Source organism: Grammomys surdaster, unplaced genomic scaffold, assembly GCF_004785775.1.
Source record: "Grammomys surdaster isolate TR1022 unplaced genomic scaffold, NIH_TR_1.0 136, whole genome shotgun sequence".
Lineage (NCBI taxonomy): Eukaryota > Metazoa > Chordata > Mammalia > Rodentia > Muridae > Grammomys > Grammomys surdaster.
This window is the reverse complement of record NW_021604594.1, coordinates 5731933-5756546: the sequence shown is the minus strand read 5'-3', so window position 1 is coordinate 5756546 and position 24614 is coordinate 5731933. Positions and strand designations below refer to the sequence as shown.

At 37.5% G+C, this 24614-nt stretch overlaps 1 protein-coding gene across 1 annotated transcript in view; it reads left to right on the top strand.

The window, feature by feature from the left end:
* Positions 1-10608, top strand: part of Ube2e3 (ubiquitin conjugating enzyme E2 E3) — a 47944-nt gene extending 37336 nt beyond the window's left edge. The window contains exons 4-6 of the mRNA XM_028763025.1: positions 5462-5594; positions 8574-8721; positions 9838-10608. Of these exons, the coding sequence (XP_028618858.1) occupies positions 5462-5594; positions 8574-8721; positions 9838-9935 (379 nt within the window). The 3' untranslated portion in view covers positions 9936-10608. The remainder of the gene's footprint in view (positions 1-5461; positions 5595-8573; positions 8722-9837) is intronic.
* The last annotated feature ends 14006 nt before the right edge of the window (positions 10609-24614 follow it).

The window sequence follows — 24614 nt, the reverse complement described above, 5'->3', positions numbered from 1 at the left end:
TATGTTAGTAGTAACTAAAGGGGAAGTTATGAACTTAGGAAGGAGATGTGGGGCACAGGAAATGTTAAGTGTAGGCAGGCAAAGTGACAGCTATAATTATAATTGGTAACAACATAACTAGCAAATGTATTTCTTTTTGATATGCAATTTTATACTGCTGTAGATGCCAGTGTTTGTACCTTTAAAATTCTTTAAGTGCATAAACATTTATATATGAAACCTTACCTTAATGCTTAAATTGTATGCAGCTGACTGGAAGGTTTTTGGTGAACTTTTTGTTTTACTCTTGTTAATTGTCCCTAAAAATTTTTATCCTAACTTGAGGGCTCCTTCTCTGTTCTTTTTCTTTATTTCTGTGATACTCTCTCTAAGTGGTGATTGCCTCCTTGTGTGAACATGTGTCAGTGTTAGAAGTCACTGCTTGTTTTAGGAATAGTAATAGTAATCTGTTTATTTCAAGAATTATTCATTTTTAAATGAAATGAACCTATTCTGCAGTGTCCTTTAAGGACATATATATATCAATTTATCAATATATATGGTGGACTTTTTTGAAGTATTTTCAGTGAACAGATGAGCTAGTTTTAGCACTTAAAAGCAAAAGTAGGGCATTGACTAAACTGCTAGGATACTTGCTAACTGTTAATGGCCTGAGTGCTTTTAGCAGTAGTCATCAATGAGAACATATTTTATTCCCACACATTTTACTAACACTAACAGTCACTGGCTTATCCTTTTTACTGGAAGGCTAATAGCTATAGATGCTTCCTTCCTTCCTTCCTTCCTTCCTTCCTTCCTTCCTTCCTTCCTTCCTTCCTTCCTTCCTTCCTTCCTTCCTTCCTTCCTTCCTTCCTGTTTATAAGCCAGATCTTGGTTTCCAGTCTTCCCAGGACCTGTCCTCATCATGTTTGCAGGGTATGTGCCCACCCTTAGGTCTGTTCCTTTTTTATCATCTTTGTCCTGATTCCTTTGGCTCTTCTGTCACAAAAGAAATGCCTCAATTTTATCCTTGCTGTGACATGCTTGCTGATCAGTGTCCTAACTTACTGTCCCCCTTCATTGGACTCTTTCCTGTCTTAGGCTGATTGATAGGCTGTCCACTTCCCTCCTTGGTTGTAGTCTACCTATCCATCACTCTGACAGTACTGTGGCCTCTGTCTTTCATTTTCTTATCATTAAATAAGAATCTTCTGGCCTTCCATTCTTTGAAACCAGAATCTTACTTTTTGTCTCTGTTGTCCTATGGTGTTAAGTTGTGTCTGAAAGGATAGGAAAGAGGCCAGAGTGAATACCTGCCAACTATATGAACTCTTGAAGCCATGGTAGTTAAACTGAGGTAGTATTGATAATGCAATTTTAAATGCTTAACCTTGTAGCACTGATTTTTTTTTTTTGTATTTAGTTACTTTTAAAACGTATGCATAGTTATTTATTGATATAGGGGAAAGTTGTTCATGTTAATATTGATGGGGAGGCATGGAAAAGTGTCATTTATAGCTTATGGTTAGAATCCCATAGAGTTTAGAATACTTAGCTTTAGGATGTAACTTAAGGGTATATCTGTTTGTAATTCAGAAACCAAGACTTGAATAATATTTACTACTTTTTGCATTAGCATGCAAATTTTTCTTTTAAATAAATATATTTTACTTTATTCTTAGGAATAAATTTTTCATAGCAAAATTTAGTAGAAATTACAGCATTACCATGTATCCCTTTGTTTCCTTCCTCCCTCAAACTTACCTTCATTGGCATTCACACCAGTGGTGTGGGTATAACGTAATATTTAGAAAACTGCACTTGATCTGGCTTTTTCCGGGCAGGTACCATTTTCCTGCTGCTCCGGCTCTGGACTGCGGCTCAGGCTATCTAGAAACACAGGCCCTGGCACCCATGAGACACCAGCGTGGTGGCTGGCTTTGCCAATCCACCACACTGTCCACAATGCTCGGCTGAGCCGAGACCATTCCTGCTATGCCGGCGGTACCTGGTAGAATGAAGACTCTTAATGCTTAAAGATTATCCAATGGATTTATATATTTGGCCACATGATTAGAATTGTTACCCAATTATCTAACCTAGATAATATAACCACCTTAGACTGCTAGAGACACACGTAGATCCCCCTCCATCTTTTCTCCTCCTCCTCTTCTCTCCTTCTCCCAACTCTTCACTGCACCTACCTTTCATACAGCCCAATCACCAAGCCTTACTGCAAATGTAGCAGCGAAAATATCCCAGTACATGTGGGTGTTGTGTTTTACAGTCCATGAACTTGCTTTGGACATACATTGCCACACAAAGCCCCTAAACTCCCTAGTACATGATAGTTTATTCTTGGTGCTGCACATTTTATGAATTTAGACAAATATATAGTGATACATTTGTCTAGCTTGTCATATCAGCCTACCCTCTGGTACTCTGCTGAAATTTTTATTTTCTCCATAGTTTTGCCTGTTTCAGGGTGTGGTATGTTTAGAATTTTATAGTATGTAGCAGTATATAGATTTTCAAATTGTCTTCTTTGCCCAAGTAATGTGGATTTAAGGTACATGTGTATCTTTTGTCGCCTGACTTCTCTTTTGCACTGAGTGATAGTTCACAATCTAGATGTAGCAGCTTTTATTTCAATTAATAACGCCTTGGTTGCTGTGGTGGTTTGAATATGCTTGGCCCAGGGAATGGCACTATTAGGAGATGTGACCTTGTTGGAGGATGTGTTTCACTGTGGGCATGGGCTTTAAGACCCTTATCCTAGTAGCCTTCAGAACAAGATGTAGATCTCAGCTCCTCCTGTACCATCCCTGCCTGGAAGCTGCCATGTTCCTGCCTTGATAATAATAGGCTGAAACTCTGAACCTGTAAGCCAGCCCCAATTAAATGTTGTCCTTTGTAAGAGTTGTCTTGGTCGTGGTGTCTATTTACAGCAGTTAAACTATGATAGTTGCTTTCCAATTACAACAATTATGAGTATTCCTCCGGTACATGGGTTTTTGTGTTGAATTTTCTGTTTCCTGGTTAAATAGCAACAAATGTTACTGCTGGGTCATATAGTAAGATGTACTTAGTCTCTCAGAAACTGTTAAAGTATCTTCCAAAGTGAATTATTCACAGGCAAAATCAAGGGAAATCTAGACATTTTGCATTGCCTATGTCATTTTGCTTTACTAGTTCTGTGCCCTCTACCTTTGCTCCATTGTTACTTTTGCACTTACAAAGACTAACTGTAGGTGAGCGATTCTCGGGGTTCTCCATTCTGTTCTCTTGTTCTTCTTTTTCTCCTATACACACTGATGTCCTTTCTGTGGCTATGTAGTTGTGTTGCAAATCTTCAATTTAAGTAATACCTTTCTTCTTTGTTTCTTCCTTCATGAGTAAATATTCTGAATTCTTTTTTGCATAAACTTTAGAACCTATTTGTTGGTATCTACTGAATACTGTGTTGTGGGGTATTTTTTGGTGGGGGTCAGCATTACAGAGATGAATAGTTACCACATAGATGAAGTTAGAATTGATATTTTGACACTAGTTTCCCTATGAATTTGCAGAGTATCTAATTAATTTCATTTTTTAACATTTTATTTTTATTTTATGGGCAAGTGTGTTTCCTGCACATATGTATATGCACTATGTGTATGCAGTGCCTACTGAGGCCAGAAGAGGGCATTGGCACTTGTGAAACTGGAGTTATAGATGGTGGTATGCCATAATGTGGGTTCTGGGAACTAAACCTGGGTCCTCTACAGAGCAGCCAGAGCTCTCAACTGCTGAGTCATCACTCAAGCCACTTAATTTTATTAATATTATACTTTTTTTAAAATTAACAACAGCTTTTCCATATGGGATTTTTAGTCATACTTTATTTTGTTGACTACCCCCTGTTCTGGTTTCTTGAGTTTTATTTTCTTTTCAGTTGATTTACTACTTTAAAATTCAGTTAGTTGTTGCATGAGAAACTACCATTGGGTCCATCAGTGATGTCATTGCTGACCTTAGATAAAGAGTTGTTTCTATAGAAAAATGAGGAAAGAAATCCACCTTGAAACTATTTTAAAAACAGGAGTAGAGAAATTAGAGATGACACAAAGGGAATACTTTAAAGGAGTTTTTCTATAAAAGGTACAATAAATTGAGGTAAAAGTTGGAAGGGATAGAGAAACCAGTTTGTATTTTAGTCAAGTTTGGGAAAATCCCTTTACTGGGTTCTTGTGGATGTTGTTCACTTGAGAGAGAAAAGCGATGGTGTAAGGCACAGTGGAAGGGAGGTTGTAGAGCTCTGCCCTGTGGAAAGTAGAGAAATAGAAAGCATGGAGGCTAGAGGAAAAGGTACAGTGAATGGTTGGTTGGTCAGTTTCACCCATGGTTTTTCCACTCAGCTATGAGGCCTCAGTGGCAGGTCTGCTGCTATAAAATGCTTTTGAGTTAATGCACTCAATCCTGAGGGATGCTCTCCTTTCCCGTGTCTCTTGGTGGGTCTGTCCCAGCTTCTCTGTATTCCAAGTGATGCTATAAAGGAAATGAAAATAGACTCCATAGGCTAGATGCTTCTCTTATATTTAAAATCTTGATGTAATAGAGTTAAACCCTTTTTCATGCAGCATAAGGGAGGAAAACAAACTTTAGAATCAAGAATTTAGTTTCACGGTGGGAATCTCAGCTCTTTTACCATGTTACAGTATTTAAGATGGACTCTTCACTCTCTCAATCTTTATTTCTTCAAGAGCTGGTAGATTTGTCTAAACTATCATCTTTTCAGTCTACAGTTCTACAGTCCATTAAAATACATTGACCTCAACTTACTTCTATTCAGTCATCTGAATTTGGTTATTTGTAAGTTGGCTCTCTTTGAGTACTTACACAGGTAAATATTTGTGAAATCTGTTGGGAGAACGGAGACAGCCACAGTGAAATTAGAGTAACAGTAGAAATATTTGAGGACTATAAGAACAACCTTTGTTGACATTTGTCATTTGAACTTCACTAGTTTTACGATGTCAGTTTTGCAGAATTAATAGCATGTTAAGCTGATGCCCTATTATTAATATGGTTGCAGTACTGTTTTATACTTACTACTTAAGTAGGTCTTCCAGATCATTTCTAAATTGATGGGTAGTTTAAAAGAATAAAAGCATACAGAATAAAAGCTTACAGACAGCCAGGATAATTTTCCCTGCCAATATTATAGGACTGTTCAGAGGATTCCAAGTGAATTTTAAATCTAATGGAGAATGTTGAATAAAAAGAAGGGTATTTGCATGGTTATAATCTAACCAAAGAGTACTTATTGGATACGGAACAGATAGTAACTAATTTTCTATTCATATGGAATACTTCAGAATTTATATATGTGTGCAGGAGCACATTTTGTTGGTCTTATTGCTTTAGATTGCTTATTTAACTTAGGATGTTTACCTATATTATTTATAGATACGTGTATTGATTTTTAATTTCTTTTAAATAGTGCTGGTCCTAAAGGAGATAACATTTATGAATGGAGGTCAACTATACTTGGTCCACCAGGTTCTGTATATGAAGGTGGTGTTTTTTTTCTGGATATCACATTTTCTTCAGATTATCCATTTAAGCCACCAAAGGTAAGAGCTTATGTGTATATTGATTAATATTTATCCTCTTCCAAAATCTATATGTATATTACTGTAATAATTTGTTTTTAATTGTTGTTCATGAATTAGTATGAAAACTCAGAATCAATTTTTAAAACCAAAAAGTTACTGACTGACTTCTACCTTTTAAAAATAATTTTATATTCAATACAGTTTGTTAACAGTAAGTAAAACAGTGCATTTAAGAAAACATAAATGTGAACATGCAAAACTCCCTCTGGAATAAAACTCATTGATAGCTTTCAGAAATAGGTTGCTAATAAGGATTTGTCTTTATTCCTATATAAGCAAAAACTAGAAAAGTAACAGGGAAAACCAATGCTTACACACTCATTTTGTGCCTTCTGTGAATTAATACAGAATTGAAGAGTGATAGGCTCACATCTACTTTCCTCTTAATTCATTCAAACAGATTGTTTACTTGGGTAACAAACAGAAAACTATAGTTATCCAAAGCTCACATGTGATACTTATTTGAAGGGCTTCTTCCTCTGATTTCTCATTATAAAGTAATCAAGTCAAAACTTAGTCTGTTTAGCTGCATTGGCTAAAGAGGAATCCAGCTCATAACTTGTAAAATGCTTTTCTTGTCTTTTTTTTAAATTAAATAAAACTTTTTAATGCAATATATTCGGATTATGGCTTATCCTCCTCCAACTCCTCCCAGATCTACTCTACGTTCCCTCCCACCCAAATCCACTCCCTTTCTTTCTCTTTCCTTCTTTCTCTTTCCTTAGGATACAGGCATCTAAAAAATAAAATTAAATACAGTAAAAACAAACCAAAACAAATTAAAACAACAAAAGAGCCAAAGATATTTTCTGATTTTTATGGGGTTCCTTCTGTGGAAAAATGCTTTTCATTTTAAATCCTGAAAATATTTTAGTATATTTGTGATTCAGTGTATATCTGTATGTGTGTATCTATTTTATTTATTTTATCTATCCATATCCCCCCCCCCTGGGGGGGGTGGGTGTGGGGGGGTGGGGGAGGGGGTTTTTTGGGGTTAGGTGTCGATATCCCCCCCCCCTTCTGTATGTGTGTTTGTGTGTGTGTGTGAGAAGTCTATAAAGGCTTACTTCATGATTTTTAGAAAGGATATTTTTCTGGACAGTATTCTCTAACACAGTGTAACAATAGTCCCACCTAGTGGTGTGTACCTCAAATTACAGACAAAGATTTCTGTCTCTCTCTCTGTGTTGTCCCCCCCACCCCACCCCATATCTATATCTCTCTCTCTCTCCCTCCCCCCTCACACACACACACACAACACACAACACACACACACACACGCACACACAGTTTCCTCCTCTCCCCCATATCCACTCCTCCCCTTTTTGCTTCCTCATCAGAAAAGAGCTGGATTACAAGAGAAAACAGCCAGAGAGGACAAAACAAGATACAAGACAAGGCAAAAGCCCTCATATTGAAGCTGGACAAGACAACCCAATTGGAGGAAAAGGGTCCCAAAAACAGGCTGAGCAAAGCACTTACCTGAGTATAGCAGAATATTATTGGGAATCATTTCACTAGTTTTGATTGTTTGTGTTTTGCCAAATGTGTTTGGTTCTGCCTTAGGTCTCTAGGCTATCCAGTCTCTGGTTCCTGGCCATCCAGGCAGTGTAGGGCATGGGCTCCCTCAGCGGGCCTCAAGTTAAATCAGATATTGGTTGGCAATCCCACATACTCTTTGCCACCATTGCTCCAGCACATCTGGAAAACAGGACAGAGTATAGGCCAAGGGTTTTGTAGCTGAGTTAGTGTCTAAGTTTGTCTTTCTGTATGTAGGCTATAAAGAATCATCCTGTGCCAAAAAAACTAGAATGTAGGGGTGAAGGCTCTATGCAGGCTCCAGTTTGACCTCTCTGAATTTAGTGTATTATATGAATGTTGCCTCAGCTATTACCCCACCCCACCCCACCCCACCCCCGCATACACACGCTATGCAGAGAGCACCCCTCTGTCCTTGTATCAGCCTGGGTTGTTTAGGGATCTCTATGGGGACCCCCTTTGACCAACAACGCAACCAGATGCTACGCAATCCCACCACTTACCTGACTACAAAAGATGTTCAGTCTCTATATCCTCCATTACTAAGAGTCCTCATGAGGGTCACCTTCATAGCTTCCAGAAAGTTTTCACTGAACTGTTTCCATACTCACCCAATGTCCTCAGTTCAAGCTGTCTCTCCCTGTACTCTCTCCCTTCATCCCTCCCTGCCATACCGGATTCTTCTTGCTCCTGTCTCCACCTGTCCCTAGACAACCTGCAAAATTATTCTATTTTCTCTTCTCACTGAGGTCCGTGTGTCTTCCCTGGAGCTTTCTTTACTTAACCTCTTTGGTCTATGGGTTGTATCTTGATGATCATTTGCTTAACAGTTAATATCCACTTATAAGTCGAGTACATACCACTTGATGGTATTTTCAAATTAAGACTTTGAGTGTTTTTACAGTGTGGCCCATTAGAATCTATGATCCTAAAAGTTATCTTTAGAAGCTCTTAAAGTCTACATGTCTGCCTTGCTAAGTCAGAGTCAGAACCCTCATGCTACAGTGCTATAAACTGGATCCTCATTGAGAAGAATACACATTTAATGTCAGCTTATTACCCACTGCTCAATTTTCATTTTTTGTTGTTGTTTTCAGGATAATAGATGTTTAGTAAACCTTGTGTCAAAAACAAAATAGCAGTAACAAAAGCAAATGAGCAAAATATAGTTCTTTCTATTCTAAGTCAAAATAAAACCAAAAATCAATACTTTTAAGTAAAATAAAGCTAACTTTTAAAACACTTTAAAATAGTTTTAAATAAATAACTGTTTTGCATCCAAGGTAAGAATAGTACTGGTTAATTATTTACTGTCAGCAACATCTGTAATGTGTTACTGTTGAGATGAATTGGTAATAAATCTTGTTTGCTTCCTGTTTCTACTGTGACTGTGTATAGGTTACCTTCCGTACCAGAATCTATCACTGCAACATCAACAGTCAGGGAGTCATCTGCCTGGATATTCTGAAAGACAACTGGAGTCCTGCTTTGACTATTTCAAAGGTTTTGCTCTCTATTTGTTCCCTTTTGACAGATTGCAACCCTGGTAAGCAAATCTTTATGAATCTACAAATAATATGTGTTTGTTTAATGTTGGTCAAGACATAAATGTTACTATTAGGGAGATTGGCATCAGAAATAACCAGAGCGTCCACTAAGAGAATAGATATTAAAGAGTGAAACAACTCTGAACTCACAGGGAGACAGTGTTTCATAGTATGTCAAGATACAGGGACCTGGAAACATTTACACACTGTAAGTTGTAGATATAAGACATATATAGAATATCTGGAAAAAATGACTTTAAGGGATTAGATCCTGAATATTTGGCATCCAGAAGAGAAACCTTTTATTATGTCTGTATTGGCTTTGTTTGGCACACTTTCTATACCATGTGTACATACTTTGCTTGTAAAAAAGTTTTAACCTCAGATTCAACTTTTACTTCAAAATTCTATTTAAAATGAAATAACAGGTTTGTAGGTGTTACTGTATGACCAACAGGGAACATTTCATTCTGAATAGCATTATAAGATAGACACTTTGTGTGAAACTTATGTTACGATGCATAACAAAACAAAAAAATGTAGCCTCTCTCCACCAGACTTTCATAGTTGAATAAAATGTCAAGAATAACATGACAGGGAACTTGTGTCAGTGACATCTCAACAGTATCCTAGGGTGCCTAAGCAAGATGCACACAATGACTTCAGCAATTTCACAAGTCTCTTACCCCTAATTGATGAACTACAGATGATCAGTGGCTGCTGGGAGAACAAGACTGTCTTTTGTAGTGATGAGCCCCTGACGGGTTATGTCTTTATTCCTAAGCAGTCAGCCCTAAAGACATGGACTGAAGAGGGAGAGAAGATGGAATGTTCGTATATCTGACATTAAAGAAAGAGTTCATGGCTTTGAAGAGAGATAGAAGTAAAAGTAATGTAAATATAGTAGTCATGTATGATTCTCAAAAAATAAAATTGTTTAAAATATTTATTAAATAAAATACATATATTTTCTAAATATTAAAATATGTAGCTGTTTTCTAGACTTTTTTATGAAAAAGTAAAACATGCTGCTGAAATATAACTTTTAATATAATGCCTTATTAGAACTATATGTTGAAAGCATACATGTTTTAATGTCCTTCTTACTTTTCCAGCGGATCCTCTGGTTGGAAGTATAGCCACTCAGTATTTGACCAACAGAGCAGAACATGACAGGATAGCCAGACAGTGGACCAAGAGATACGCAACATAATTCACGTAATTTGTATGCAGTGTGAAGGAGCAGAAGGCCTCTTCCCACTGTGCTGCGGATCTTTATAGCCTTTACAATACGGACTTCTGTGTATATGTTATACTGATTCTACTCTTGCCTTTATCCTCTGGAGACTGGGAGACTCCCCCAAAAGGTAAATGCTACCAAGAGTAGAACTTTGTAGCTGTAGATTAGTTATGTTTCAAATGCCTACTTGCAAGTCTTGCTTCTTTGGGATATCAAAATGTATTTTGTGATGTACTAAGGATACTGGTCCTGAAGTCTACCAAATATTATAGTGCATTTTAGCCTAATTCATTATCTGTATGAAGTTATAAAAGTAGCTGTAGATGACTAGGAATTATGTCATTTGTATTAAGCCCAGATCTATTTCTGAGTATGTGGTTCATGCTGTTGTGAAAATGTTTTACCTTTGTCAGTTTGTAATGAGAGGATTTCCTTCTACCCTTTGTAGCTCAGAGAGCACTGATGTATCATCTCAAACACAATAAACATGCTCCTGAAGGCATAGTTTCTTGTCATAATGTTGCAAGTCTTGTCAGATGGTATGTCTGAGATGATTGTTGATGAAATAAAGATGTGGTTATGAAGATTGATTATTAAGGACTAGTACAAATGAATGAATTATTAAATTGAAAACATTTAAAAATCATAAGTGTGTACAGTTTTTTTACTTTAAGGAGAGAATACAGTGAGCTTAAATAAGAAGCTGGATTTAAACCATTGGTCTTAAAAAAATGACATAAAAATTCTACATTGGCAATATAGCATTTGAATTGAAAATGAAGTTCTGGGTTGTTATTCAGGACTCTCTCCATGTCATAACAGAACATTTTGTTTCCAAATTGGTGATTTCTGTTCAATGCTGGGCAATGTTGTCAGATAATTGCTATGCTGTTATTGCTTTTCTATGGTGCTTTTTCCTTTAATCCTGATCTTGAATTTTTATGGTGCATTATTGTTACTGTGATACATGGCCAGCAAGTATAGCCAGAGGCTCAAAAGTCCTGTTTGTCCTGAAGGTGGAATGTGTGTTAGTGTGCAGGTGTGGCACTCTCAGTTGAAGACATACAAGTTGTAAGAATTTAGAGGTTAAATTACTTCTAAGTGTAATTATTAAGTATACTTTTAAGCTTGTAATTATTAAGCTTGCTTAAGAGAATTGTAAACAATGTAATTGTACTATTTTTTTCCCTGTGCCTGGAATAAATTATCTGTGGTCAGTGTCTTTTCCGTCCTAAGTATGGTAATACAGTACCATAATAAAATTCATGGAGATTAATTATTAGGATAAAATCAAACATTGCTTTGGGCTGGGGAATGTTAGCTCAGAGGTAAAGACTAGCTTGGCATCTCCAGCACCAGATTTTTTTTTTTAGGAAAGTGAATCTTTATGTAGACTACCACTATTAAATAGGGGAATTCTATTCAAGTATTTGATGATAGAAATTTTAAATCAAAAAAAAAAAAGAAATTTTAAATCAGAGGAAAGCTTAAATTTAGCAGTTGTCTATTTTTCCTGCAAGTTCTGTCTACACACACACACACACACACACACACACACACACACGTGCGCGCGCGTGCGCACGAACACTACCCTTTAAAAGGGAACAGCTAACAACAACATGTTAATATTTAGAAGATTTAAGCTTTATCTTTGAAAACATCTGAGTCTTATTTTAAATAGAAATTAAAAATTCACAGTTCAAGTCAATGTGATGAGGGTGGAGGTGTTATATAATAGCCAAAACAATTTTAATGAACCATCGTGAGCTGTAGAAAGGACTTCTTCCTATTGCTGAGATTAGCCATCCTATACTCTAAAGTAATGAGTTTCTCTTGGTGCTAGAAAGCTCTCATTCTGAATGCCAGTCCAACTTGTAATTATGAAAATGCCTGAGCCACTGTGTGTCCCATGAGACCTGTGGTGTTCTAATGATCGTGATCACACACCTCCTGAGTAGCTGGGCGGTGTACAAAATAATGGTGAATATACATACCACCTGTAACTATTGCCTGTAAAAGAATTATTGATGGATTAATTGCAACTTCTCGAATCTATTTTAGTTTCAGACTTATTTCTAATGAATATTGGGTAGTTTATTAATATTTGCTACAGGAACACTTAGCATGGTTCCCCTTGTTTAAACACTTGAAAATGAGACAAGTAGTACTAAACACAAAGACATCTTATAAAAACACATAAAATGTTTGTATTGATAAACATATTGAGTATGTTACTTTAATTATCTGGACATGAACTTTTCTTTTAAACTAGGAAATCTTAATTAATTGTGGGCATCAGAATTTGTAGTTTTGACCCATACTACCTTTTCTCAGCAGAGTTTTGCTCTCTGATATATAAAGAACTGAAGCCAGTCCACTGGTATTTAGTGATATTCAAGTAATACAAGGACTACTAGTGTATAAGTGTGAGGCAGTTTGCATTATCATCACATTAATGTGTACATTGGCACATTGTTAGTCCCAGTTTTATATTGTGGAGTTTGGACGGATAATTTAAACATCAGTTTTTTTTTTTTGTCAAACCACTAATCTTATAATAATTACATCATGGTTATATTTCAATTAATGTTCCTTATTCAGAGTAAGTAAATGTATAAGCCTCTTTGTTCTATATCTAGTCACAGGTTTTGCAAATAATACCCAAATAAAAATAATTACATTTTAGGAAATATAAATTATTGAGTCAAATCTCACTAGCTATTCAGTCTTTCCTTAGGAAGTTCTTCAGTGTTTTTTGTGTTTATCTCCAGTGTGCCATGGAGCGTTCCTGCATGGTAGACTGATAGTGCTTTCAAAATGGTCAGAGTACATTGCTGAGTGGCTTATGTAATGCTTTACCAATGGTAATGAGCAGTGGTAATAAAGCCTCCCTCACTGTCAGACAGTGTCCACTTTGTTAAACTAGAATTGCAAGGTGATCCTCCTGATGGGCATGTGCACATCTGTCAACAGCATATGCCTTTCTGCTCTTGTGCTCCCTCTTCTTTTCTTCTTGATTGCTCATCTCATAACCAGCTCTGTAGGGAATACCCTAGAACCAGCGTCTTCCAGTTTGTAATCTTCTGTGCTTGCAACTGCTCGTGTTTAGATTGGCAGTCCAGAGTGAATTTTAAGTAAGAACTTTCAATGTCAACATACATACTAATATTAAGACTTTGTAAGGGGAAAACTTTAAGCAGCTTATGACCGAGATTTGGATACAAGGATAGCTACAGACATCCTTTAGTAGCCTCATTAAGTCCAGGTTAGACAGCAGAGCTTATATATTCTAACATAAGCAGAGCAGTGCATACCTAAATAAATAGCATGGCATGTAGACAGGTCTGTTGCGTACAAGTCACCGAAAAGTTTTCTTCTCAAATCCCCTCAGATTATCTCCAACCCACCCCTTCAATGAACATTTCTGTTTCACAACTCTTGTTTGTCAGATTTGTTTTTCTGAGATAACATCTGTACAAGCATCACAAAGAATTAAGCATGTGGTTATTTTCCATTATCAGCAATAGACCAGGTGTCCTCTCTAAAAGTCAAGAACTTGCTTTGTATTTCTTTTTGGAAAAGATGGAGTAGGCGGGTGGATGGGTGGTTGCTAGAAGCTGTGGATATGTATAACCCCTTAACTGGTTTACATTGTGGGTTTGTTCTGCAAAGTTTAAGTGCTTGCTAATCAATTGGTTTATTTAGAGAGTAGGAAATATACAGAGGTGAATACATTTTCACATCCTTGTTAAGCAGTTTGTCACTTTCCTGTCCAGATAGATTTTTCTCCCTATCAAAAGAAAACACATCTTTGGTAAAAATGTATTTATTTTCTGCTGAAAGAGAAGTTTGAACAGATGAATCTGCTTATAAAACAACAATAAAAATTTGTTGTGTAATTTTTAGTAAATTTACTCAATCTGTATAATATTGAATATATGTAATTCTGACATTTTGAAAATATTCTTGGGCTACCAAGATGGCTCATCAGAGAAAGGTGCTTGCCACACAAGCATGAAGACCAGAAGTAGACCAGAATCCACATAAGTGCAAGGAGAAAACATCCTGAGTCCATGCCTCCCTCTTAGTTATTGTACATGCACACAAAAAGAGAAAAGATAGTCTTTTTTCCCACTTTTTTATTGGTTATTTTATTTATTTAATTTCAGATGTTAGCTTTCTTCCCCATTTCCTCTTCACAGTCTCCCCATCCTCTCCTCCCTCCTCCCTGACTCTATAAGGGGGCTCCCCCACCCACTCCTCAGTGGCCTAGTGTTCCTCTATCCTGCATCATCAAGCCTCCACAGAACCAAGGGGCTCCCCTCCCAGTGATACTAAATAAGGCAATCCTCTGCTACATATCCAGCTAGAGCCATGGGGTACCATACTCCTGTGTACTCTTTGGTTGGTGGTTTAGTCCTTGGGAGATTTAGAGGGTCTGATTGGTTGATACTGATGTTTTTCCTATGAGATTGCAAACCCCTAACTTTCCCTTTAGTGTACTCTGATATTTGTACAGTTGCGAAGAGCTGTCCTTGCAGTCTCAAAGTGTATTGCCTTTGTTAAGAGACTTGTGACTGTACCTGCATTTTAGGAAAGTAGGAAAAATGAAAGGGATGGTCTTTGGGGAATTATTTTAACAAAAATACTTTAAGGGAAAGAACTACATAAAGTATGTAATATGCTGTGTGCTGCTATATATTAGGGAGCTACCCTAGAATGTTGAAAGCCGTTAATGAAATTTCCTATCTACATGGTCTATAAAAGAGAGAAATGGAATAACATACAAATCAAAGGGCTTTTTACTCTGTTGCTCAGTGTTGTTCTAATAAGTCTAACTGAAAGGTGACTTGCTAATTATAGTTATCTCACTTGGGCATTTAAATCAGCTGAGCAAACTGGGCCCACCATGATGCAATATGGTCAGGAAGTAAACCCACTAAGAAGTGAGTTGAACGGTGCTGGCATCAGAAGCCTGACAGTCAAGACCCCCAAAATATAAGGGAAGTTGAGCGTTTTCTAGTGATTTGAGATTGGGAAAGTTATGTGAAGCTTCGTCTTATTTCCTCTGAAGTGATGAAAAGTAAGTTGTGTGGAGTATAGAGGACTAAGGGAGTAGAGAGAGTGATCTGCTTGTCCCCTTAATGTGCCTGCTTCACTGTGAGTGGAACTCTGGCCTTCTGAATGTCCTTACCAAACAGTGAAAGTTGGCATTTATCTCCAAACAGTAGTCATGGTTACTATATAGTATATATAATGAGAAAGTTTTCTATAGGTTTTTAAATGGCACAATTAAAAGTGTATACTACATTCTGCTTGTGTGTATTAATTGTGTACATTAATGGGACTTCTAAAAAGAAATAATTAATTTTACTCAGTCACTACATTGTTATTTGTGTACTTGGAAAAATAAATATTGTCCTGGATTCTTAGAAGTATCAGAGACTACAGCAAAAAAAAAAAAGTTCTAATGAAAAAAGTTATGCTTGTTAGGTAATAAGGGATATGCAGAAAACAGAAGCAGGAAAAGGAGTTAGGGAGTGGGTGTGGGGAGGAAGAAGGGAAGTCATTCTTCACTTATGACACAGGTACACAGGTACAGGTAATATAGACATCAGGGTTTCAAGTCTTCAAAGACATGGAGATAGGATTTTTTTCAGATCCTTGTACAACTTAGTTATTTAAGATTGTGTGTTATCTTCATTTCCTTGATAAAACTACTTCTGTAGAAACCAAGGCTGAGTTGAGAGTAGCCAGGAAAGACATGGACAGAAAGATAAAAGCTGAATGAGCTGGTTATGCTGGGTAAGAGTGTCCCGGGGGAATGGCAGGTGAAAAGACTACAGCATGAGAGCACGCAAGAAGTCAAGAAGAGAAAGTGTTCGAGGCTGAGCTCTGGGGAAGAGCAGGTAGATGAACAGATTTTCAGGTCTTCAATGAGCTCTGGCTCTCATGTCCCAAGACTCAAGATATGATTTAGGTTTGTTAGGCTGAGTGAGGGAGGCTGAGGACACATGTACCAAAATTCGAGAGCAGGGTGATCAGTTAGGAGACTAATAGAGCAGTCTAGATAAGTGATATCAGTGGCCTTGACCTAGGCGACAGTGTTATTGATAAGAAATGCCTGGGTCTGGGTTGAAGTATTCATTAAAGCTTGACTGTGCCATGTGGAAAAGGAACCAATGTGTGGTACTAGAGTAGACCAGAAGGATACAGTTGTGAGGGAATCCAGGGAACAGGGTTGGGAAGAAGGCTAAGAGTTTTATTTTTGCCAGTCTGGTTTTAAAGTGCCTAAGTGCAGTGGGTGTGGCAGGACAGTAGATCTACAGATCTGGGTTACAGTCCTATCTGGATTAGGCATGTGCACTTGGAACATGAATGTGAAGATGGAGCATCTGCACTATGAAAATACCCAAGCCTATCTGCCAGGTGAGTGCAGCTAGGGCAGGAAAAGAGGGCTCAACTCCATGTCAGAAAGAAGCTGAAGTGAGGGGCCCAGGAGCTGGAAAGACCTGGAAAGAAGTGAATTTTAGGGATGTCACAATGGCCTCCTTGATCAGATGGCATTCAGGAACCAAGTTAGGACTCAAATGGCCACTTTTATTAGCTAACTAGGGGTGTTTTGCATAGCTGACTCTAACAGGTTCGAGTCTGTGATTAAGTCTAAGCTTGCTTGTCGATGGCACCAAAGGAGAAAAAGAAAGATACTATTTTCTGTAATTGTTGATGTTTAAACTCATGTAAATGTTTTGTCTGAACTTAAATAGATGATGTCTATTTTCCTAAGTTAATTTTATTATTCTTTAGCATATTTCATATGCAGGCAACTTGATAATTGCCTATTTTCTTTATTTCCAAAGGACTTTGAGTCTTTAGTTTATTTCCTTTCTAGCCCTATTTAAGTCCAGTACTTGATTACCCCTTATCTACAAGGACCGTGTTGAATACCTTCTTGTCTATACAGACTCCAATCCATTCTTCACACTACGAGCATATAACTTCCTCCCCCTCCCCCCACAAGCTCCATCTGGCAGTTCTTACTCTTGACTTCAGGGGTTGCCTGCTGTTGAACAGCTGAGGTCTACACTGCAAAAGCCTTGCTTTCTCTCACTGTACCATTCTGTAACGAAGCACCGTCCATGAGCTCAGCAGCCCCAGATGTTTGTTTTGCAGTGAAATTCAAGGGTCATTCTTGCTACCTGCAACATTGCAAATATTTGCTCAGAATAATAATGAAAGTGATACACTGTGAATACTTCCTAATCTCCTGACTCTTCTTCAAGGCTTTCTGCTATTGATAATGTTGCAATTCTGGATACTCTGACATCTTTGTACTTTCCTTGGAGTAAAGGTTGATACATGTAGCCCTGTGGAACCCACATGTTTAAGCACCAACACATACATTGCTTAAGATCCTTTGCTAGGCACTTTTGTGTTTTAACTGCACTTGGTGCTTTGAAACAGATGGTGAGGTGGCACATTGCTGTCTGTACCTAAGAGCATTTGGCAGTGTTAAAATTGAGCTATCTGTTTAGTTCAAAATAATTCAGCGATGAGTGGGCTACTTTGTACTTTTCTTCCCTCAGATTTTGAGTATTTGGAAGTCTTAGCTTCCAGTGACTCAAACTACATATAACCGTATTTAACGATGTATAAGCACCTTCAAAAAATGAGACTTTGTGTGTAGGCAAGTACCTAGTCGGTGGCTAAGTCCTGTGTATCAGTTAGCATGTGTCACTAGTTCTGTCATGATGGTGTTTCTAGAGAGACTAGCAAGTGCTTGCTTCTGTTTAATTGTCCACACAAAACCTATCAGGCTTAAAGGGAACCATTCGTTAAGTTCATGGTGAACTGAAATGTTCATATATTACTGAAGTGATTTAAAGGAACAGAGTGGTTCTCCTCTGCCTCCGTTTCAGTTTATCCCCTTTTAGTGCCTCTCAGATACCTTACTTTGCACTCTCCATATATGCCTGGGCTGGAGGATCACAACTAGCAGAATCTCTCAAGTCTGTATTTATAGAAGGGCATGTCACAAATCCATTAGCGTCTCTGAAGTCCTCCTGTAACTTGGTAACTAAAATTAGAAATCCCTTTGTATTTTGACTTGTAGATTGTTATATTCTTCTCAATGTATTTTTCCTCACGTATTTTCAAAGTAGGATTAGCATAACCTATTTATCATTCAGGAATACTAGCTATAAATTATCATGGGATTCTAAAAGCCCACAGGAAGATAAAGTGCTCCAGCGGGACTCCTGCAGAGAAAGTACAGACACATTCCCGTTGGCACTGGGGTGTGGTGTTGCCTGTGGTGATGGTGGAGCAGGAGGTATGATTTAGGGAGGCACCACACTGGGGAAACTAGCCAACTCATTTAAATTCTGGGGAGACAAAAAGCTGTACTGTTTTGAGCTTAGGTTAAAAAGACTGTTTTGCTTGCTCTCATTGCTGGAAGCATAAAAAGATCAATAAAGTTTCCTCTGCTTCTCTAAGTCACACTTGTCTGTATTTTCTTAATGTTCCAGGGAATCCAAGATCACAAAGGGTGGTGGGTTCTCCTGTTAGGAATGTTATTGATTCTGTGGTGTTACTCTAAATTCTTTTTTTTTTTCTGAAATTAAATACATTATACATGGGTGCTCTGACCATGTGTCTGTTCATCTCATATATAAGGTAGTCTCCTTTTAACAGTTGCCCCCTTTTTAGCATTTACAACTTTGAAAACATTTGAAAAACTATTTAATAACAAACTATCTGTTTATAATGGAGCTAGAAGACAAACTTAATGGGACAGGAACACCTCCCTAGGGAAGCCAAGGTCACAAAGGGTGGTGGGTTATCAACTGCAGTGTTACTGTAAATTCTTTTTCTGAAATTAAACACATTGTCCACGGGTGCTTTGACCACATGTAGATTCATCTCGTATGACATGCCATGGACTGGTCTTAATAAAGGTTGCCTCCTCTTCAGCATTTACAGTTTTGAACACATCTGGAAAACTATTCCGTAACACAGCCTCAGAAAATGGAGCTAGAAGACCAGCTTATACAAGTGGTACTTGTATACCTCCCATCATCACCTGGTCCCAGGATGATGGATGGCTTCTGAAAATGACCAGAATCTGCTTATTCTACAAAGTAGGGATAGTAGCCTTAGTTCTAAAACTGGAGCCTGGCCCATGACTCTTATATTGCTATCAAAACCTACCATCCAATAAAAAAAATCACAGAATGCATTTATGAAAACATTACCAAAATTACATCTTGTCATACTTGAGAGTTTCCTTTGGAAGGAACAAACATGGAGATCATAACTTTTAAATTTCAATGTATGCTCAGTAAACTGTGGAAGTAATATATCTATACCTAGTGACTAAAATAGTCTATGTGTAGCTAATACTTAAGTTCTGATTTGTGGGTCAAACCGAACTTCAAGGACAAAACAGTTTCACCACCAGTTTTATTTACTGTCTTGTTCTATAACTAGGTTATTTTTTCCTACTTCTTGGAATCTAATGATTTTTTTTCTGTTAGGTAATTGAGCTAAAGCCAATGAAAAGCACTGCAAAAATGTAATGAGAAATTTTTTCAGTGACAAACCAATGGATACTGTAAGTTATTTGGAGAGCAGATGTAAGAGACTAACATTGAACTGACACCCCGCTGTAGAACATGGTTTTGCTTGGTCTCTGACAGATCCATCTTTTTTGTTGCTTTTGTTTGCTTGTTTTTGTCTCAGCTTGTAAGATTGGAATTCACTATTAATTGCAGAGGGCAGACATGAGTGTTATTTCTTTTACATTTTAGAATGCCAACAGTTATGTTTATATAAGGATGGATAGTATATGTAAGTAATGGTTGCCTTAAGGTTCACTTACAAGTTTTACACTCCAGGGCTGGTCATGCCAATCATTTCTAGATAATTCAGATTCCCAGAAGCAATGGAAGAGGGGAAACATTTTAGGAATTAAAATTATTTTGGATCTAGAGGCAAAAAACTCATAATACATTCTCAGGAGGAAATCATGCTACACCTAGTTTTCCAGCATTTATGTAGTTATGTTCCTTCCAGACCAACTGTAAGGTTTTCTGTTTCTTTGTTTCTTGTTTTGTTGTTGTTCTGTTTTCCTAGAAGTGATGTGATGGAAAGTCTGCCTTGAGCAGAAGCTAAGCACACAGCCATGTATATACATTGTCTTTATTCTAGCTCCCAGAAATCCTCCTCTTCAACTTTCCCTGTCCATTCAGCAAGGAAGCCCGTCCTGTGGTTGGAACTAGCGGAGGACCATGAAGTAGCCTGGTGTGAGTTGGACCATCTGGACTTTGAGTTCTTCCCAGCTTCACAAAAGCAGTGGAAGGGACATGGTTTAAATTCATTTTGTAACGGATAAAATGTGATTATATCAGTCTTTAGTGATTTTACTTGTTTGGAATACTTGTATATTAAATAAAATATGAAGTGTTATATTGACTTTCTCCTGGACACTAGGTTTTATTTCTTATAAGAAAAAAAATGCCATGCTTTTATTGATGGTACTACACACTTTTGAAAGCTTGGGAAAATAGAATAAACATTCTACATATTTTATTTCAGAGAGTGTTAAGTAAATAGGTTAAGATAAATGCTAGTGACTTGACAAACATACACATAACATGTTTGTCTGGAATTAATAAAATTCTAACTACAGAGAATAGTATGCAATAAAAAACCTGAGAAGTACTTCTCACCTCTCCCATTTCTTTTACTTGTAGTTTAAAGAAAATTTATTTACTTGTGTATTGAAAAGAAGGATGAGTATAGTCTTGTGTCCTTTAGAAGTGTCTCCTTTAGAAGTTAAAGGGAGGTTTGGGGGACGTCTGCAACATCACAGTACCAAACAGCTCTTCACCACTCACTCTTCCACCATTCTCTTCTTGCCTTGTGCACTGGCCAATATTAAAAGCAAGATTTAGAGAAGATACACCTTTGATTAATCTTTTCATATCTTTTCTTGATATTTTGGATAAACGTGGCTTTACTTTTGACTGTCCTCATCAGAATGAGTTCTTTTAGAGCAGTGGTTCTTAACCTGTGGGCCATTGACCCTTTAGCAGGGGTCGCATATGAAGATGTTTACAATTCTTAGCAGCAAAATTACAGTTAGGAAGTAGCAATGATAATAAATTTATGGTGGGGGAGGGCGTCACCACACATGAGAAATTGTATTAGATTGTTGGAGCATTGGGAAGGTTGAGAACCACTGTTGTAGGGTGTAAGGTGTCCCACAGCTCACGATAAATCTCCACTAGATGTCAGTGTGTGACTAAGTGAATCCAGTCCAGCCTTCCAGAACTTGAAACCTGTAAGAGGGGTGAATCCATTTATTCAGAATGATACAAAGACATCTTAGGTGCCCACTAAAAGGAAATGCTGTTTTTCTAATAATTGTTACTCTATTTTCAAGTAAGGAATCGTCTGCCTTTATCTGAAAACTTCAGATGCTTACATACCTTCACTTTTTCCATACTAATGCCACAAAAGCTATAACTATGATGTTCAGTTTACAGTAGAGTTTTATGGAGACACTGACTAGCCTGAGGTTGCAAAGTTCCGGTGCAGTAAAACCAGGCTGGTCCCCTAAGTCCTTCTGTATCTCTTGGTGACTGTATTGCTCTATGCTTAGTCCTTTGAGCTGCCTTTCCCATTAAATGTGCAGGAAGACTGGTGTAAGAAGAATCAGTCAGAGGATACCATGGAAATGCTTATACTAAAAGCTTAAAATTTTAACTATAACCACACCAAATGCGAACCAACCGTGAAAATAATTTCTCTACAGTGTTCAGTAGATGGTGAACTCGGACCAACAGGAGGGTCATCTTAATCCATTTACTTAAGGGGGATATGAAAGAGAAATTTAACCTGTGGTGAAGGCTCAAACTGGTAGTTATTTAATAGATTATTGGGCTTATTTTATGTTGTATGTTTACACTAGCGTCCTAAAGAATTTTTAATTCAAATGTTACAACTTAAATAGCAATGCTTTTTCCTTGCTTGTATAACATGGCTTGCACCTGTGTAAAAATTTTGCTTGTAAAAAACAATACACATAACAATGAAGTTAGGTGGAAAAGGGGATTGGAAATGTTATTTCCATTTTATGGATTAATAATGTTTTATAACATATATACAGATGAAAATATGTTCTTTTTTTGAGCATGTCATTGGAAATGTGGTCCAACATCAGCCTTGGAAGGTCTTAATTGTATTCGGTTGCATTGAATAGGATTGTAGTTGAAGGAGATGGCATTAATGTCCTTTGTCTATTTTAAATAATTGCCATCAAGGGTATGAAGGCAAAATACAGGGTCAGGTTTTCAAACAATGTAAATTTCAAATTGTCTGAATCCAATAATATGTTGTGATATTCAGTGCCTACTTGGGATTATGTAAATATTTGTAAGGAAGTGTTTAAAGTGTAAGATGGTGTATGGCTAAAAGAACTAAAGAGTTACCAAAATTGAAATCACTATTGGCTTTCACACACACACACACACATTCATTCAGAAGTTGTATGTAACAAATACTACAGTTATCAAATTGAGGCATATAATAACTTTTTGTATACATAAAACAAAATTTTGGTGGTGTGTCTGTTCACACATTAATGATGTATTTAGTGATAGTGTAGCAACTATTGGATTCTACACATGTAAAATCTTCGTAGCTAATAAACCTTATCAGCTGGTTAGTGACTACCAGTTGAGCTTGGGCATGTGAATCAGAATTGGTTAGAAAATTTAAAAACCATATCTCTGTGGTCCTTAACCAGCACCTCTAACCTATAATGATGTTTGTAACTCTGGGTTTCCAGGTCTGTAGGTGTGGGTATTGGAATTACAATGGTACAATTTCAGAAGTTTGGGGTGGAGGTCTGTGAGGTGTTATTTAAGACCCTGTGACATCAACTCCTAACCCTAACTCACCAAATATATACTCGGTTGATTTAACTCTTACACAAGCCATTGAAATATTCCTGACATCAGTACGAAAATCTGAATTCATGGTAGTCTGCAGGTGCATCATTGAAGCAAATTTAAGTGACAGGCCATCCTAGGTGAATTCTTTATCCAGTCAATTCTTGTTAAATCTGAAGGAAAAGAATTCTGTGCAAGACCAGACAAAACCAGTCAGTGCCATTTCTGATTCTGATTTGTTACTACTCTAAACCTAAACCCACACAAACCTTTGTTCATGCCTTTCATTGTTTCTAGAATGTCATCATTAGAGATTCTGTAGCTTAAAAAAACAGTATTGCCCAAAGTCTTTTTAATGTGACTGTGACAGGAATTGGTCACACTTGAATTTTATTAGTGACTATACAGCTCATTAGCTCATAAAACTCACTGCCCACATCTGCTCTGAAGCAAGTTGTAGGGATTTTGACTGAGAGCATGAAAGATGCCCAAAGCATTCCCGCTACTGCCTAATACAGCAGGCCCCCAAGGAAGCTGATCGCTCATGGGAAAATCCTTGAGGAGAACAGGGGATGTCAGCATCTTTCAGCTTCCAACATCAACTTGTGAAGGGACCCTGGAGACATTGATCTGTGAGCCTTGGACAGGAAAGTCTGCTTGTTCAATAAGCTACCTAGTGAGTCCGTAATTTCACTGTGCAGGGACAGACATCTTTGTCTATAGCATACTCTGTACTCATCACCTCGGGAACTTCAGAAGTACTAGCACATGGGTCAGACTGGCTTGTTAAAACAGATACCAGTTTGGCATAGTTGGCAAATTTATATTCCTAATGATGCTAGGTCCTGACTGAATAACAACGCTTTGGACAGCACAGCCCTAGGCAGCTGCAGTCCTGACAGCACCCTGTTTGTGGCAGATACCTGTGTTTAGAATTTAGAACTACTGACAAGCTGCAAAGGTAAGCCAGCATTTCCCCTTTGGCCAAAAGTATTACCCAGATAAGCTCCGCACTCAAGCTGTCAAGGTGGCTTCTTATCTTCGCAAGCTTAGAAGCCTGGAATCTGGTGTCCATCACTTGTAACACTACCAAGAAGATAAAAAAAAACCAAGTTCAATAGGCACAGGGCCTCAAACCTATTTGGAACATTTCCTTGCTGTAGTGAGTGGTATTATTAGAAACCCACACCTTAAGGGTGTACAGCAAAAGATGGAATCGATTCTAAATCTTGTAGGCTTTCCTTTCCGAAATGTTCTCAGAGCTTTAAGATATCTTAAGAACTTGGAAATGTATTGGACAAACATTCAGAGACAGTGAGGAGAAACTCCTTCATAGCTAAATAATACTCCATTGTATAAGTGCCGTATTTCATTCACCAGTTGATGGACACCTTGGCTGTTTCTAATTTGTTTTGGTTTTGTGTTTTGTTTGTGGAAAGAGAGAAAAAGAAAATAAGATTGGGTGGGTGGAGAGATGGGGAGGATCAAGGGGGGGTGTTCCAGGAGGGGGAAGCATGGCCCAAATATATTTTATGAAAAAATAATATTAAAAATCAATAGGTTTATTCATTTAAAACATAAGAATGGATATCTTCTACAAACATTGTTAATGAGCCTGTACCAAAAATGTTAAAGCCAATTTACATTTCAAATTGAAGAGAGAGAGAGAGAGAGAGAGAGAGAGAGAGAGAGAGAG